The sequence below is a fragment of the Anomaloglossus baeobatrachus genome, chromosome 8, assembly GCF_048569485.1.
Source record: "Anomaloglossus baeobatrachus isolate aAnoBae1 chromosome 8, aAnoBae1.hap1, whole genome shotgun sequence".
In the NCBI taxonomy this organism is placed as follows: Eukaryota; Metazoa; Chordata; class Amphibia; order Anura; family Aromobatidae; genus Anomaloglossus; species Anomaloglossus baeobatrachus.
In genome coordinates this window covers 70,504,145-70,521,475 of record NC_134360.1, presented here as the reverse complement: position 1 = coordinate 70,521,475, position 17,331 = coordinate 70,504,145, and the positions used below count along the sequence as shown (strand labels likewise).

The 17,331-nt window shown below is 47.9% G+C and overlaps 1 protein-coding gene across 2 annotated transcripts in view; it reads left to right on the top strand.

Moving 5' to 3' along the window:
• GRAP2 (GRB2 related adaptor protein 2) overlaps positions 1-9,134 on the top strand; it is a 303,601-nt gene extending 294,467 nt beyond the window's left edge. For both annotated transcript variants that reach the window (XM_075320845.1, XM_075320846.1), the window contains exon 6: positions 8,696-9,134. In XM_075320845.1, the coding sequence (XP_075176960.1) occupies positions 8,696-8,896 (201 nt within the window). In that variant the 3' untranslated portion in view covers positions 8,897-9,134. The remainder of the gene's footprint in view (positions 1-8,695) is intronic.
• Positions 9,135-17,331: the final 8,197 nt, after the last annotated feature.

Here is a 17,331-nt window from a genome sequence, read left to right as displayed (position 1 = left end):
CATTTTAGTGGAAAGTCCTATCCCCCTCGATGCGCTAGTACCCCGATTTTGGAGCGGGTGGAGAACGAATCTTGAAGGCTCCGTTCTCGTCGGGTCAATTGTCAGGTTGCCTGAAGCTACTCCCTGACCTAGGGTCCACGTACGCCGTAGTGCCCTGGTCCCAGCCCGGTGATGGTATAAGGCCGCCGGCTGTCCTCCTCGATAGTTCCGTGCCCCTTGTCACGATCCCCTGCGACCGGGGGTCCAGCTCCTACTAGGTCCAGACCACCGTCTGCCACCTAGTTTCTTCCAAGGAGCCCGGCTCCTGACCTCCTCTCTCCTTCACTTCCTACACTTCACTGACCTACTCCTGACACTCCTGACCTCCCCTTAAACCAACCCCCCAAGTGGGCGACCCTATTCCACGCAGGCCGTCCACTGGTGTGTCTGGTGGGTGTGGTGCAGAGTGTACCTAGGACTTTAATTAGCTGATGTAGGCAACACCGTGTAGTTGGGTACCCATAACCAAGGAGGAGGTGGATATTGCACAGAAGGGCAGATTGTACAATACCCTGTGACGACCTGATAGTCCAGGGCGTCACATTCCCCCTTGGTTAAACGTAGCTCGTCCTCGAACTACAGGACATGGGAGGTTTATTATTATTTTTTTTTTAACTGTAAAAATAGAAAAGGAAACATTTTTATTTACAAAATACTTCCCACATTAGGGAGGCTGGACACTTGAACGTTACTAAACTTTAGAGTTCATCGTTCCAATGGTGGAATGCTACCGGTTTCAGTAGTAGCGGAGGCTCAACCTGCTCCATTGCAGCCTCTTCCTGCAACAGTCCAGTCCCAATGTCCCGGATCCCATTAACCCGCCACCCAAACAACCTGACCCGCTGCAAACCTATTGTGGGTCTGTGACCAGGTTAAGGTCCCGGGTGTTGTAATAGACAGCACGTTCCGGTGACCAGCTACGCTCCGCTATCGTGCCTCTGCGCTGTCCAGGAACGTTATGGCAGAGTCCTGGCATCCCTGCTTCTCTTCCGCTGCTGCTACATGCCATCACGCTCCATTCGGTTTTCACTCAGCACTCTTCTCTCGATGCTGTGGCCCTCTGGGAACTTCCGGTTCCGGCCTCACTCTCAGGATGAAGGGCAGGGCTTCGGCTTCGCGCGCTTTCGCGGGGAAGATGGCGTTTTGGCTCCAAAAGATGGCGGAATTGGCAGGAAACGGGATCTTGACTCGCGGTTTCGACTTCTAAGGCGCACGTGACCCAGGTAAGTGGGTGCTGCTCGTATCCTGTTTGTGACGCCAGGAATTTGAGGTGTGCCGCCCCCATGTCAGCAGCCGAGCTGCTCGGATTCGGATCTGTGGTGGCTCGAGAGGCGTCCGGACCCGGGGGTCGTGCGGCCACTCAAATGAAGGGGGGTTATTTACAGGGTATGTATTAGGGGTACTTTACATGTTGCAACATCACTAGCATTGGCTAGCGATGCCGAGCACGATAGTACCCGCCCCTGTCGCACATGCGATATGTGGTGATTGCTGCCGTAGCGAACATTATCGCTACAGCAGCTTTACACGCACATACCTGCTCGGCGACGTCGTTGTGACTGCCAAACAATCCCTCCTTCAAGGGGGAGGTGCGTTTGGCGTCACAGCGACGTCACCGCGACGTCACTAATCGGCCGGCCAATAGAAGCGGAGGGGCGGAGATAAGCGGGACATAACATCCCGCCCACCTTCTCCCTTCCGCATTGCCGTCGGGACGCAGGTAAGGAGATGTTTGTCGCTCCTGCAGCTTTACACACAGCGATGTGTGGTGCTGCAGGAACGACAAACAACATCGTACCTGTGGTCGACCCGACATTATGGAAATGAACGACGCTACACAGATCAACGATTTACGACGCTTTTGCGATCGTTTATCGTTACACCTAGGATTTACATGTTGCGATGTCGCTACCGGCGCCGAATGTGCGTCACTAACGACGTGACCCTGACAATATTTCGGAAGCAATGTCACAACGTGTAAAGCCTCTCTTAGAGTTTGTGACGCCACCTGTGGTGTGTGGTAATATGGAGTACCATCGCTGCAGTTGGGAGCACCCTGGGTTGATGAAATGGGGCAGACAGGTGTTAGACCCCTCCACGGGTAGGGGGGATGCCCCGGGACTCGTTGATGGAGTTTAGGGAGTGCCGTGGGGAACCAAGGAGAACACTTTCGCACTCACACAGTCCAAAAAGCTTACACCGACAACTGGATAAAATAAAGTTCTGGACACCGCTACCACTGAGGGGAGCTAGTTTGGGTCTCGTCCCCGATGGTGTTACCTGATGATCTGTGACCTTCTCCCTGGCACTTAGTTCACTTCTTGGTTGGCCCCGGTAGCATGTAACTAGTCGGGTCCCGCTCCCCAGTGTGGCTAAGTGTGAGAGCTTGCTCTCAGGGTTCACGCTTGGGATTTTCTGGACTGTTTTGGTGGAAAGTTCTATCCCCCTCGATGCGCTAGTACCCCGATTTTGGAGCGGGTGGAGAACGGATCTTAAAGGCTCCGTTCTCGTCGGGTCAATTGTCAGGTTGCCTGAAGCTACTCCCTGACCTAGGGTCCACGTACCCGTAGTGCCCTGGTCCCAGCCCAGTGATGGTATAAGGCCACCGGCTGTCCTCCTCGACAGTTCCATGCCCCTTGTCACGATCCCCTGCGACCTGGGGTTTAGCTCCTACTAGGTCCAAACCACCGTCTGCCACCTAGTTGCTTCCAAGGAGCTCGGCTCCTGACCTCATCTCTCCTTCACTTTCTACACTTCACTGACCTACTCCTTACACTCCTGACCTCTCCTTAAACCAATCCCCCAAGTGGGCGACCCTATTCCACGCAGACCGTCCACTGGTGTGTCTGGTGGGCGTGGTGCAGAGTGTACCTAGGACTTTAATTGGCTGATGTAGGCAACACCGTGTAGTTGGGTACCCATAACCAAGGAGGAGGTGGATATTGCACAGAAGGGCAGATTGCACAATATCCTGTGACGACCTGATAGCCCAGGGCGTCACATAGTCACATTCACACACAGAGTCCCCTTGGTGAAAGAGTGCGACCCGGGGCTGGCACCTTCCTTCAAGGGGCGCTGAGAGTAGGGTTGTTTGCCGCACAACCTGATAAAGAAGGCTGCGGGAAAGATGCATAAAAATAAAGTACTTTTGGACTTTTGGCCATGAAAACAAAGATGGAAGGACATGGTCTTGGACAAGAAATGAGCTCCACCCATTGTGGGTGGTACAGTGGAAAAAAAGCATAAAACTTGACCCTGTGTGCTCGAAGGCTGGGGATGAAGAAATGCCCTGTGCTCAGTGATGGCCGCCTCTGGTGGGTGTACCAAAAAGAGGGAGCCCACCCATGTCAAGAAGCTGATGGAAAACGGAGGGTGGCTCTAAAAAAAATGTGCAGAGGAGCTGGAATAGGCCCAACCCTGGATGGTGAGGTCTGGAAGATGGATACTTCCCCAGCAACACCGGCCCCTGCCATTTCTGAAGCAGATGCGGGGGTAGGCTACACTTCAAGAGAGGTGAGAGAAAGCAGCCGTCTGCACTGTGGCCGAGGCACAATTGTCAGAGGAAAAAAACACTGCCGACCTGGACATTAGTGACAGAGAAGAATGGAAGGCCCAGGTGTAGCAACTGGTGGGCAACCTGGCAGGCTGCAGTCTTGTGGTGGTTGAGTGCCGGTGAGATTGGAATGAATGAGGTGCGGACCCGGATGAGTCACCAACAGGAAGGTACCAGAGGTTAGCCTCAACTAGAGAGGTGGCTTATTTCGACAGGCAGTACATCTTGGAGACCAGGACCCAAGACTGGGTGTTTGTTGAGCAAGCTGCGGTGGAACAAGGACACCTGCTGCGGCCGGATATCCCGTTTGTGGAAGGTCTCTACTTGGCTTTTTAAAACTGGAAAATCCCCAGTGGTTGTATGTGGTCGCTATGATGTGGGGAGCTATCACCTTTGGGTTGCTGCGACTTCCAGTTCCATAGTGCCCACACACCAGGGGCGCCATCAGCGGAAGGATAGGAAACATACCTAGGATCGGTGTAGGATCGGCCAAAGTGTGTGGAAGGGAAATGGACAAGGTGATTGTGAACTGCCCCCCAGTTGTGCCTCCTCATTATCTGCGTCGTTACATCCAACCACCTTCTTACACTTCCATAAGGTGAGTTTGTATAAGAAGAAACCTGGAACAATAAGAACCCTGAAATACAATATACAGTAATATAAGCCAAGCGAAACAGTTTGGTGATAACTGGAACCTTTTTAAGTAAAAAATATTAGGGAATTATGAAGAAGGCTGCTATTCAATTGACACAAGACTCACAGAATGGGAAAAAAGAAGGGGAAATAAAGAAAAGTAATAATTTTCCTATCCTGGAAATGGGGTAGAACTAGTGAGGACAGCATTAAGTTCATCCAGGATTCGTAGAGTCTCATGGTCTCGAGCCCCATTCTCTTTAATGTTGTGGCAGGTGTGAGGATCATGATGATGAAGGTTCCAGGAGCTGTAGTTTGCTGAAACGTCATTTGGCACCTTCCAGGGAGAGCACCGTGTGGACAATATCTAGATGTGTAAAAATCAAATTGAATGGGAATCCATGTTTTTGGGAGCAGGGAATTTCTAGGTATGACTTCATGGCCCGTCTCTTGGTTATGTTAGAGGAAGCCACATCTAGGAAAAGTTTATAGGAGTGACCTTAAAAATTCCAGGATGAAGAGTTTTGGACCATAAGCAGTAATTATTCTTTTCATCTGGAAGAAATGAAGTTTCAGGATAATGTCGCAGAGTGGACCATCAGGCTTGTGTTTACTTAGAGCTCTGTGAATTCGGTCCATATCTAAACGTTCAATGGGAGTGCCGGGTAGAAGTTCTTGGAATAGGACTGTAGCAGTAGATTTGAGCTTAGTAATTGACTCCAGTAGGCCTTCGATCTATGTATTGCTTCTGTGAGCACGATTTTCAAAATCTTCAAGTTGAGGTAGTGAATTTCTTCCTATAGCATCTCTAATTCTGTGGTGTCCATCCTGTCTTCTAGATCAGACGTGTGAGAACTTAATTCTCTGACCTTTTTGGAGAGTTCTTTAATTAATTTAGCTGCCATTTTGGTTTATTCAGAATGTAGGATGGATTTAGGGTAATATGATCTGAAGCAGCAGTTCATGGAAACTTAGTTGTAGACACTTGGATCATTTCTGGTTCAAACCCATCTGGTGCAGAGGAACAGGAATATTCAGGTGGAGAATGTGGTCAAAAAGACATATTGGCATTGCTTTCTGTAGGAGGATAATTCTTGATGTTATAGTTGCTCTTCGTGATTTCAGCATGAGAGCAAGAATGGAGTATTGGGAAATACGATCGTTTGTAATCTAGCACTGGTTGGATAGGTCAGAGGAAGAGCATTTTGCACGTTGTGATTTGCTAGGTGGTTAAAAGAGAGAGTTAAGTAATCATGGAATCTCAACATGCAGCCCATTAGATCTAGTGACAATAGGCTGATTTGACCTCAAATTAAAAGTAGAGCTGGATAGTAAAGTCACTGGATATTGTTATACTTGTTTGGGCAGTAAATAGCCCTTATAGATGCTTATTTTTGTGTTTGGTGGTGCAATTGTAATGGGTGACCACAAGATGTCAGCAAAGTCTCTCTTAGCTTTCCACCAGTCAAGCATCAGGGGGAAGTTTTCTCCTTATGGAGAGTGACACACCAGGTCTGGCATGCCAGGATGAAGAGACTCAAACACCTTGCATACTCCTCTGGGAAATTTAATATGCAAATTGCACTGCTGGACAAAGATTGCCATTATCATTGACTATGGAGAAGAGAATTCAGATGCCCAGAGGAACCAAGAGGCCCTCGGGTATACAAACTTGACAAGTTCCAGGTGTGAGGCTGCTGACACGGTCTTATCTGCCTCTGTGCCAGGAGACTGCAGGCAGATGACTTGGGAGAGTAGTGCAGTGATGGATCCAGAAGTGCTGATGATGTGGTCAATAAGGAACTTTCCCAGTCAGGGTATGTCCCTCCTTGGCGTTCAGATTGCGCAGAAGAGGGGGGCCTGCCAGTGTCAGTATAGGTGCAGGCTGCACCGCTAAGACACGTGTTGGTGTCAACTCCTAACCTAGTGTCTCACCTGCGTAACAGTGGCTCACACCAGTGTTTGTCCACAGAAGGTCTGGACCACTACATTTGGCACGAGAGCCAAGGGCACTGACCTGTGGTGAACTCATGCTGTCACTGCTCGTCCCTGCTCGCTGCGGCTCATCCGCTACTGTTTGACCTGCTGCAGTGACATGAGCTGACCTCATAAGTCCATCTCAGTTCACTGTAGTGGTTCTGACACAGAACAGTGTGTGAGCCTGCAGTGGCTGCTCTCCCTGCCAATGAGGAACAATCTGTTTTTCATTGGCAGGAACATTGGAACATCGTTGGACCCCCTTTTGGATAACGCCAGACCTTGGATTAGTGTTTTTGCAGGGAAATAAATTAGTGAATCAGGGTGTCTTTTGTCGTTATTTCTTTAATCATTTTCGCTTTTTATGTATATCAGATTTGCATTTGGGGAACATCGTGGGACATCACTATGGATTACGGCTGGGGGGTTTTTAAATACATTTTTAATAAATTGTTAAATGAGGGCTCTAGTTGGGGAGTGTTTGTTCAAATAAAATATTTTGTTTAGATTTTTACTGGATTAGTAATGGGGGTATCTGATAGACGCCAACCCATTACTAATCCCAGGGCTTGATGCCAGGTGGCATTTCACAGCTGCCATCAACCCCATATATTACCTCATTTGCCACCACACCAGGGCAATGGGAAGAGCCGAGTACAGTGCCAGAATTGGTGCATCTAATACATGCGCCACGGCTGGGGTGACTGCAGGCTGCTATTTTATTTTTAGGCTGGAAAGGGCCAAATAACCATGGCCCTTTCCACTCTAAAAATATCAGCCCCCAGCTGTCTTCTGTACCATGGCTGGTTTTGAAAAATGGGGGGGACCCTACGCCTTTTTTTAAATTATTTGTACAAATAATTAAAAACATCAGCATGGGATCCGCTCTATTTTTCAAAACCAGCCAAGGTACAGCTGACAGTTGAGGGTTGCAGCCCACAGCTACTGCTGTACCTGTGCTGGTTATGAAAATTAAGGGGAACCCCACTTTTTTTTTTTTTTCTAGAAATATTTATTAACTTTACTAAATAGCTGTACAAGCTATCTATCTCTCAATCTATTATCTATCTACTGTATCTATTATTTATCTCTCTATCATCTATCTATCTCTCTATCTACTGTATCTATTATCTATCTATTTAGCATTTATCAATCATTTTTTCTGGCTTTGCACATCTTTTACACATAAAAAAAATTAATTTCAGTTTCATGTGTTTTTTTTTCTGGTACTAGTTACACGGTGTCACATGGACATACGGACAGCACACGGATGTCATACATATGACACACACGGATGACCATATGGACATCCAAAACACATGCTTTTTTTACACGGATGTGTGAAGGGGGCCTAAATCTGAGTTAGGCCTCTTTCACACATCCATGCATTAAACGCACGTGTATGACGGTCCGTGAGGAAGTTATGTAAGGCCATCCCTGTGACTGTGTGTGTGTTCCATGTGCTGTTCATGTGCTATCCATGTGACATCTGGATAGCACACGGACAGCATGAACTTGTATACTTATTTGTCTCCAGCGCTGCTGTTACTTCCGGGTCTGCAGTCAGTGCAGTGAATATGCCTGAGCATAATGAGCTGGACCCGGAAGCAACAGTAGCGCCATAGACAGCAGCGCCGGAGACAGGTAAGTATAAAAACTTTCTAAGGGACAGGCGTTTTCTCCTGTACATGTCATACTGATGTCACAGAGATAACATCAGTGTGCGGTCCGTGTGACACCTGTGCTCACTAACACAATTTTAGGCCCCCTTCACACGTCCGTGTCTCCGGTACGTGCTAGGTCCGTGCCCGTATGTACCAGAGACACGGGAACACGTATACCCATTAAAATCAATGGGTTTATGTGCACGCACGTGTTCTGCCAGTGGCCCATGCCTCCGTGTGGAGCAGACGTGTGCCGTGTGCTCCACACGGATGCATGTCAGTGTTTCTCTGGCAGCACGGTCCCACCCACGTACCACATGGAAGTAGTGTGGATGCGGGTGCACATGACTCGCGCCAGAGAAACACATGTGAAATTGTAAAAAATAAAAAAACACATACTCACCTCCACGAGTCCTGCAGTCTCTGCCGCGGCTATCACCTGCATCCGTCCCCCAGTGATTTTGAACAACGCCTTAGATCTTATAGTTCAGAATATGAAAACTGCGAGCAAAAACAAAAGTTGTGTTTATCTTTTTGTTTAGTGTAGTATATTGGAAACATTGTGCGTACCTGTCAGTTTTAATTATGAATTGATATTGATCTAGTAATATTGTAATATACTGGTAATTTCCAGCACTTTGACAGCCGGCATTTATCTATACATTTTATTTAATGTATCACAGTTGGACATTTGCAGTTTGCAGGTGCTTTCCATGTTGAAGAGATTTTAGGTGCCGGTTTGTCTCCAATTTTTGTTGACTATTGCCACTAGATGCAGATGTGACCATAGACTGACTTTTCTTTTCTCTATTTTATTTATTCTTACAAGGCGTCATCACCACCACCAAGACGACCTCGGCGAGTAAAAGCTCTTTATGACTTCAAAGCCCTTGAATCTGATGAACTTAGTTTCCAAACCAATGACATCATTGAAGTGATGGAAAGCTCTAACGATTCATGGTGGATGGGAAGGCTGGGAAACAGGACAGGGCTCTTTCCCACTAACTATGTGACCAGCATCGACCGATGACGGCAGAAGGTGTAAAGAACTGAAACATTCCAGGGACTCTACCGATCTGTTTTGTTCTTGGTTTACCGACTCTGCCAACAACAGAGTGATACCCGCTTCCAATCTACTGTTACTGGGTAGTATTTATTGGGGAGGTCATACGGGGAGGTCATACCCCTATGTTCACTAAATGTTCTCTTTTATTAATTTTGACGATTTTTCTGCTGTAATTTGGCAAATAAAATGGTTTGATATTTAAGATTTTTTTTTCCTTGTGTCTGCTATGTGCTGGGTGTTACACACATGAATTTCGTTTCAGATATTGCTCTTTAATGTGTCACTACTTAAAGGGAACCTGTCATCAGGTTTTTCCCTTATGTGAGCCCTTATGTACAACATTCCAGAATACCGTATATAAGAGCCCAGGCTGCTATGTAAAAGAACACCTTTATAATACTCACCTAGTGGGCGGTCTGATGGGTGTCTCGGTCCGGCGCCTCCTCCATCTTGAGCGATTGCCGTCCTCCTGCCCAGCCCTGTGTGCCTCAGGCGTCCTGCATCATTCACAGAGAGGAATCCATTGCGCTCCTGCACATGCCCACCTTGATCTGCCTGGCTGAGGGCAGAACAAAGTACTGTAGTGCGCATGTACGGGTGGTCTTTGACCTTTTCTCGCACCTGTGCATTACAGTATTTTGCTCTGTCCTCAGCGAGCAGATCAAAGTGCGCATGCACAGGAGCACGTCATGACACAGGACGTGTCATGCACACGGGGCTGGGCAGGAGGATGGAAGGAAGAGAGAAGGCGCCGGACCGAGACCAGCGACACCCATCGGATCGGACCGCCCCCTAGGTGAGTATAATAAAGGTGTTTTTTATGATATACAGATCGGCCTGGGCTCTTATATGCAGTATTCTAGAATCTGGTGGTGGCTGTAGCTCATAAGGGAAAAACCTGATTGCAGGTTCCTTTTAAAGGTAATGTGTCATTAGAACATGACCTATTATTTAAGTTAGGTTTTCGTGTTCAATGTGTTTAACACATTTTTTTTCCATATATCTTTATTTAAAAAAAAAAATGGAATTTTCCCACTGGCCACTGGGGCTAGTCTAGACTCATACTTCCTGTTGTTTCAGGAAATGCACATGTACATGAGGTAGTATGTCAGACACAATCTCATCTTTTGGAAAACTGTTTGGGCGCATGGCAGTGGTCAGAAAGGAAGGAACGCTATTTGACTTTTTGAACGCAAAATTATCTGGATTTGTTTACGAACGCCATGTTGCATTTGAAGAGCCCCTGATGTGCCTAAACATTGGAACCCCCTCACACGTGACCTCATTTTGGAAACTAGACTAGGAATTTATAGAGATGTTTCATGAACCCACATTTGCTTCACAGAAATCTACAGTGTTGATCTGTGAAAATTAAAAAATATATTTTTACCCCCAAAATCTTGCTTTAACGTCAAATTTCATTTTCACAAAGATAACAGAAGAAAATGGACCATACAAAATTGGGTTCCTGCGCTGCAATATAAGCTATTGACCAAAAAGTGGTCAGCAGCTGACATGGGTGGTGCCAGAGGCCGATGTCAGCTGCCGGCCACTGGGCGCTGGCTATAGAGGAGGATGCCGTCCGATGTGGGAGCCAGGGACGATGAGTAGAATGGGGGGGTTGTCTTCTCTTAGAGACAGAATGGTGACATATATAGCAGGAAGGGGACATATTTACCAGGATGCGGACATAAATACCAGGAGATGCCTAGGCCGAGGACATATATACCAGGAAGGGGATATATTTATCAGGATGGGGCCATATATACCAGGATGGGGCCATATAAACCAAGATGATGACTAGGATGGGGGACATATTTACCAGGATGGAGGTCGTATTTACAAGGATAAGGGACATATATATCAGAATGGGGAACATATTTACCAGGATGGGGAGCATATATGACAGGATTGGGGACATATTTCCCAGGATGATGGGGGACATACTCATATATACCAGGATGTGAGACATATTTACCAGGAAAGATCTCAGGATGGGGTACGTTAAAACAGGATGGGGGACATTAGTACATAATGGGAGGGAGGGCAATTCGTATGTCTTTATAGGATTTAAAACTCTACAAGGGTGGATACACCTGACCAACATGTAGGGGCAGGTCAACATTTTGCACCCAATACAAAATAGAGTCTGGCTCACTCAGATATAGTTGGTGCCTCCGAGAAAAAATCACTATAATCAAAAAATAGCTCGGGCACACAGAAAAAGTAAGAGTCTGAAAACAATGCTTTTTTGAATTTCAGTAGGCTTGTTTTATTGATGCAAAGGACCAAACAAATCTGACGTATCGGCCTTCACATATAGGCCTTCCTCAGAGATGGTCTATATGATAATGGAAGAGATATGTATTCGAGTCACTACTCAAAGCGATACCGTCATGATATACACGAATGCCTTTGTAAACATCAAAAGCTGCAGTAGGTTACACACCGGTAGTATATAGCTACTAACGGGGGTCAGTTTTTTTGGTACTAATAGAGGAGTATGAGGTAGCAGGACTGCCAGTCTAGCACGTGCTAGTACCCTTGTATGTGGTCGCTCAATGAGAATACTATGCAAAAAGATTGTCTCTGACTCTCACTAGAGATCAGGCCAATGCCCAAAGGTGCACAACGCTTAATGTTTATAATCTTAATCCTATTATGCAATGTAAGCAGTCAATCCTGAAGCAGGAAATGGGATTAAAGGAACGAGATAAGTTCCTGGTGGTGGAGAAACTCCTATGTGAATGCCGGTATGAGTCCTGCGGTGCATACATCGCCGTATATCATGACGGTATCGCTTTGAGTAGTGACTCGAATACATATCTCTTCCATTATCATATAGACCATCTCTGAGGAAGGCCTATATGTGAAGGCCGATACGTCAGATTTGTTTGGTCCTTTGCATCAATAAAACAAGCCTACTGAAATTCAAAAAAGCATTGTTTTCAGACTCTTACTTTTTCTGTGTGCCCGAGCTATTTTTTGATTAACATTTTGCACCCAAGCCTATCAAACTGTAGTTGCACCACTATTTGCGGATGCCATGTCACATTAGCAGAACCTCTGAGGTGCTAGAACAGCAGAAACCCTCACAAATTACCCCATTTTACAAAGTAAACCCCTCAATGAATTTATGTAACGGTGCAGTGAGCATATTGATACTACAGGTGTTTTCAAAATATTATACTATTGGGTGGTGAGGAAAAATAATTACATTTTTACCACTAAAATGTTGTTTGAACCCAGGATTTCCAATTTCACAAGAGTAATAGGTAAAAAAATAGGCCCCATGATATGTTACACAATCTCTGCTGAATCTGTCAATACCCCACATGTCACCGTACAGTACTGTTTGGCCACATGGCAGGGCTGGAGAGGGAAGAAGAACCATTTGACTTTTGTAGCACAGATTTTCCTAGAATAGTTTGCGGTCTCCATTTGCAGAGCCCCTAAATGCCAGAAAATCAGAAATCCCCTCAAGTGACCAAATTTAGGAAATTACACTGGTCCTGAAGTTACTTTACAGGAGTAGTGATGATTTTGTCTCTATAAAACACCCATAAAGTCAAACGGAGTGAATGTTGCGCAATTAAAAATTGCAAATAAGTCCTTGTTGGGCCCAGTACATTGTAGTGCCCTGTACATTGTGCCTAGCTCATGCTTCTGTAAACCTGCACCCTGTAAATTAAGCAGGCTTTCTCACTACAACAATGCTAAACATGTGGTTGCTAACTGTGGTTTAGGCACATTGTGGAGGGGGGGCATTTGGATTTTGGAGCTCAGATTTTGCTGGTTTTCATTTTTGCGGGGTGCTATAGCACTTCTCCAGAGCCTTTGTGCTATCAATAATTTGGAAGCCACCTATATTTCAGTGATGGAGTGGAGTGAGGACTTATTTTCTGTGGGTTGAGTTGAATGCTATGGTGGCATCTTTGGCTACAACACATTTTGGATCAGTTCACATTTATCCTGTGCTCTATGCTGAGCCCTAACATTAGGGTTTCCATCTACATCTCTGAAATAATTCAGATGAAACCCCCGACGGATACATTCACTATAATGAGGCAGCAGAGTTACTGTTCCACAATGTCCATGTTTTCAAAGGTGCACAAAACTGTTGTTGACCACACTTTTGAGCAAGTCTAAAAAGATATGTAAAAGATTGACACTGCCACACCACAGGCCATATGGGGTTTCAAAGAGACCCCCTCTACCTCATTACAGTGAATTTATGGTTGGGAATTTTGCCTGAATCATGTTTATCAGAGATTTACACATAATCCCCGATGTAAGCACTAAGGGTATAGCTAAAATGTGAGCCAAGCCTGACTGCAATCTTTGAGAGGCAGAATGAACAATCAACAGCAGTTGAACAAATGGCTTCATTATTAATTTTTACGCCGCTCACTTGCGGTATAAGTGATTAGTCGGCTTTATTCCTCAGGTCAGTCAAATTACAGAAATACCAGATTTATATAGTTTTTCGGTTTGGTTACTATAACACTAAAAAATGTTTTCTACAAAATAAACATTTTTTGCATCACTGAGTTAGGCTATGTACGCACGTTGCGTTCTATTACGCAGCGTAAAATAGTCACTGCATGTGCGTCTCAGAACGCAGCCGAAAAGCTGCGTTCTGAGACGCATTCGGCAGAACGCAACGTGCGCAGAATTCATGCGTTCTGGATGCTTGCTCTGCCATGGGAAAAGCATCCAGAGCGCACATTTTTGACAGTGCGGTCCCACTCGGCTCTGCTGCATCCCCATAGACTTGCAGCAGAGCCGACTGGGACCGGAATGTCAAAAAGAGCACATGGCTGGCTGCGGGAGACAGCCGCGCGATCAGAATGAACTCGGGTGAACTTCACCCGACTTCATTGTGATCGCACGGCTGTGTGCGTGTGCCGCGGCTTGATTTGCGGTCACAGGTGAAGGACTCACCTGTGACCGCAAATCTGAGTTACTCCAGTGAGCTGCGCGATCACTGGTGCAGTCACTCAGGTTACCCCCGGCCAGCTCGAGTCCTCCTGTGGCCTCGGGTAACCTGAGAGACGTCCCCGCACACATCCCGACATTACCGCCGACACCCCGCACACATCCCGACATTCCCGCACACATCCTGACATTACCGCCTACATCCCAGCACACATCCTGACATTACCACCTACATCCCCGCACACATCCCTACATCCCCGCACACATCCTGACATTACCGCCTACATCCCCGCACACATCCCTACATCCCCGCACACATCCTAACATTACCGCCGACATTCCCACACACAACCCAACATCCCCGCACACATTCCGACACTACAGCCCTCATCATCACCGCACACACACCGGCATTACCTCAGTGACGCCCCCGCTGACAGCGCGACTCACGTCAGTTTCTGCATGGAGCGGACAGGAGCGGCGGTGTTCTACTGCCGCTCTGGTCAGCTTCATGTAGCAGAGCTGGATGTGTCGCGGGACCTCTGGATTACGCCGGACCTGGAGGTGTGTTTCGGGATTTTAATAAAGTGGTGAAAGAGGGTGGTTTTTGTCTTTTATTTCAAATAAAGGATTTTTCGGGTGTATGTGTTTATTTACTTTCACCAGGTTAATCATTGGGGGTGTCTCATAGACGCCTGCAAAGATTAACTAGGACTTAGTGGCAGCTATGGGCTGCCATTAACTCCTTATTACCCAGATTGCCACCGCACCAGGGCAGTTCTGGATGAGCCGGGTACAGTCCCGGGACTGTCGCATCTAATCCATGCGGCAATTCCGGGCGGCTGCTGGCTGATATTTTTAGGCTGGAGGGCACCCCATAACATGGGGCTCCCCATCCTGAGAATAACAGTCTTCAGCCGTGTGGCTTTACCCTGGCTGGTATCAAAATTGGGGGGGACCGCACGCAGTTTTTAATTATTTATTTATTTTACTGCACTACACAGACCCGTCCATCGGTGGCTGTGATTGGTTGCAGTGAGACAGCTGTCACTCAGCATGGGGGGCGTGTCTGACTGCAACCAATAATAGGCGCCGTTTGGCGAGGGAAGCAGGGAATACGAGATTGAATAATGGGAGGCCGGTATTTTCAAAAGCAGGAGAAGCCGCCGGAGCAGTGTGACAGCTGTGCAGCTGATCGGTGAGTATGAGAGAGGGGGGAGAGGGATAGACCGACAGAGAGAGAGAGAGACCGACCGACAGGGAGACACAGAGACCGACAGACAGAGAGAGAGAACGACATTACAACCAATACGCACAAAAGAAGTGACATGTCACGTCTTAGAACGTGAGCTTCGGGCAGCAGCCGAAACGCTGCGCTCTAATACGCCACGTGCGCACGGCTCCTGCATAATCTTCATAGATTATGCTGGGGACGCAGGACGCATGCAGTTACGCTGCGGTGCAGATCGCAGTGTAACTGAATGTAAATACGCAACGTGAGTACATAGCCTAATGAAGGATACTTTTTTCTATTTTTCTGCCGACAGTCATGTGAGGGCTTGTTGTTTGAGGAATGAGTTGGAGTTTTTATTTGATACCATTTTGTGTCACATAATTTTTTGTGAGGCAGAATCAAGATGAAACAGCAATTCAGGATCTTTTTTCTTTGTTTGTCTTTCCATTTTATTTCTACTCAGGTATGTTCTCTTCCTTGTTTTGTTTGCCCTATCGCTTTTGCTTTACATTGTGGTTGTTTGTGTGTTTCCCTTCCCATCATTCTCCCATACTGTTACATTTAGTATTTGGAGCAATTCCACTCATTCCATCAGTCTTTTTGGGTTCCTTTCAGTTTCCTACATCTTCCCTGTATGACTGTGTGAACACTTCTTTAGCCCTGTGTCTCACCCTCTGCCTGTGTGCACTTCTTTTATGTTTATTGATGTTTTATGTAATACTTGGTTTATAGTTTAGGGCATAGTTAAGGACGCTCAGGGTCAGTCAATGTTGAGTGGGGGTGCCATTGCGTAACTTTAGTATGCCAACCTCCGGTCAGGCAAGGACAAAACAGTGTCAGGTTTAGGGTGCTCCTGTAGCGCCCCTGAGACCCTCAGGGCACTACAGGGAACTGTGTCGCGGGCGGGGAGGAGGGTGTCAGCACACCGCGTTCACCCCTTCTGCTCGGGTCCGGCTGCTCAGTGGTGGCTCGAGCCGTAGGCCGGATCCCGGGGGTTTTCCTCGAGCGGCACTCCTCGCCCGTGAGTGAAAGGGGGGTTTGGGATGTTGGGATAATGTCCGTGACGCCACCCACGGTTGTGGTGATGTGTAGCACCACCGCTGCTTAATGCGGGGATCCCGGGGATGGTGATGGGGAGCAGCCAGGTGTTGTGTTGCCCCTCCGTGGGTAGGGGTTGGTGATCACGGGGCCCGGTGATGGCTTGGGAGGTGCAGGGCTTGGTGGGCGCAGGGACGCGGGGACAGCGCTGTGCCTTGCGGCACTGTGGTACTCACTCAGCCTGAGACGTGACACAGTTTGTACGGTAAACCAAACGGCTGGTAGGACGGTCCCACAGACGGCTGCTTTGCTTCCCCGGCAGGTGACGGTGATGTCTCTCTTCCCTGCACCTGTATGTACGGATGGTTGCGATGGGTCCCCACTGGTAACCCGCTCCCCGGCTTCAAGCTGGGCCGGAGGAGCACTACACTTTGCCCGCAGGCGCTGGCCCTCAGAGACTGGTGCCCTGGCGGTGGCGGTGCCTCTGTTGTACGGGTTGGGCTGTTGCCTTCAATCTGGACTTGGTTGTTGGGGGAATCTACGTCCCCTTCACTGACGGATTCGGCAAATTTGGCGACTCCTAGCCTTGCCGGGGTCCGAGAGGCCCCTGCCCTGGTGCTGACTGTCCTTCGGAACACTGCTCCAGACCACCGGGCACACAGCCAACGGGGTCCTTCCAGGAACTTCCAAACGGTCCCCCTCCGGACAGTCACCGCCGTCGCTGACCTTGCTGTTCTGGCCCTACACAAAGCTGGGCTCTCAGGCTTGGCACACTCTCTGCTCTGTCACCACTTCTTGCTTTCCTCCTTTACTACTCTTCTTTCCTCCACTTTCCACTTGCTGTTTACTTTAGCCCTGCCTGGGCTACTCCTCCACTCCTTCCACTTCCTCCTCCCTGACTAGACTCCAACTCTAGACTGCCTGGTTTCCCCCCGCCTCCAGAGCTGTGATCTCCTTGGTGGGCGGAGCCAACCGCCTGGCCCACCCCCTGGTGTGAATCATCAGCCTCTGGAGGAAGGCAACAAGGATTTTTGGTTCAGCTTGGGTGTGCCTACCTGGGGTGTGGGGTGTGGTGGTGTTGTGACCTGTGACCCCTGGTTTGCCCAGGGCGACACATTCCCCCTTAGCAAAATGCAGACCGTCCGCGGGCTGCCGTCCTACACCGGTTTTATTTTTCTGTAAAAAGGGG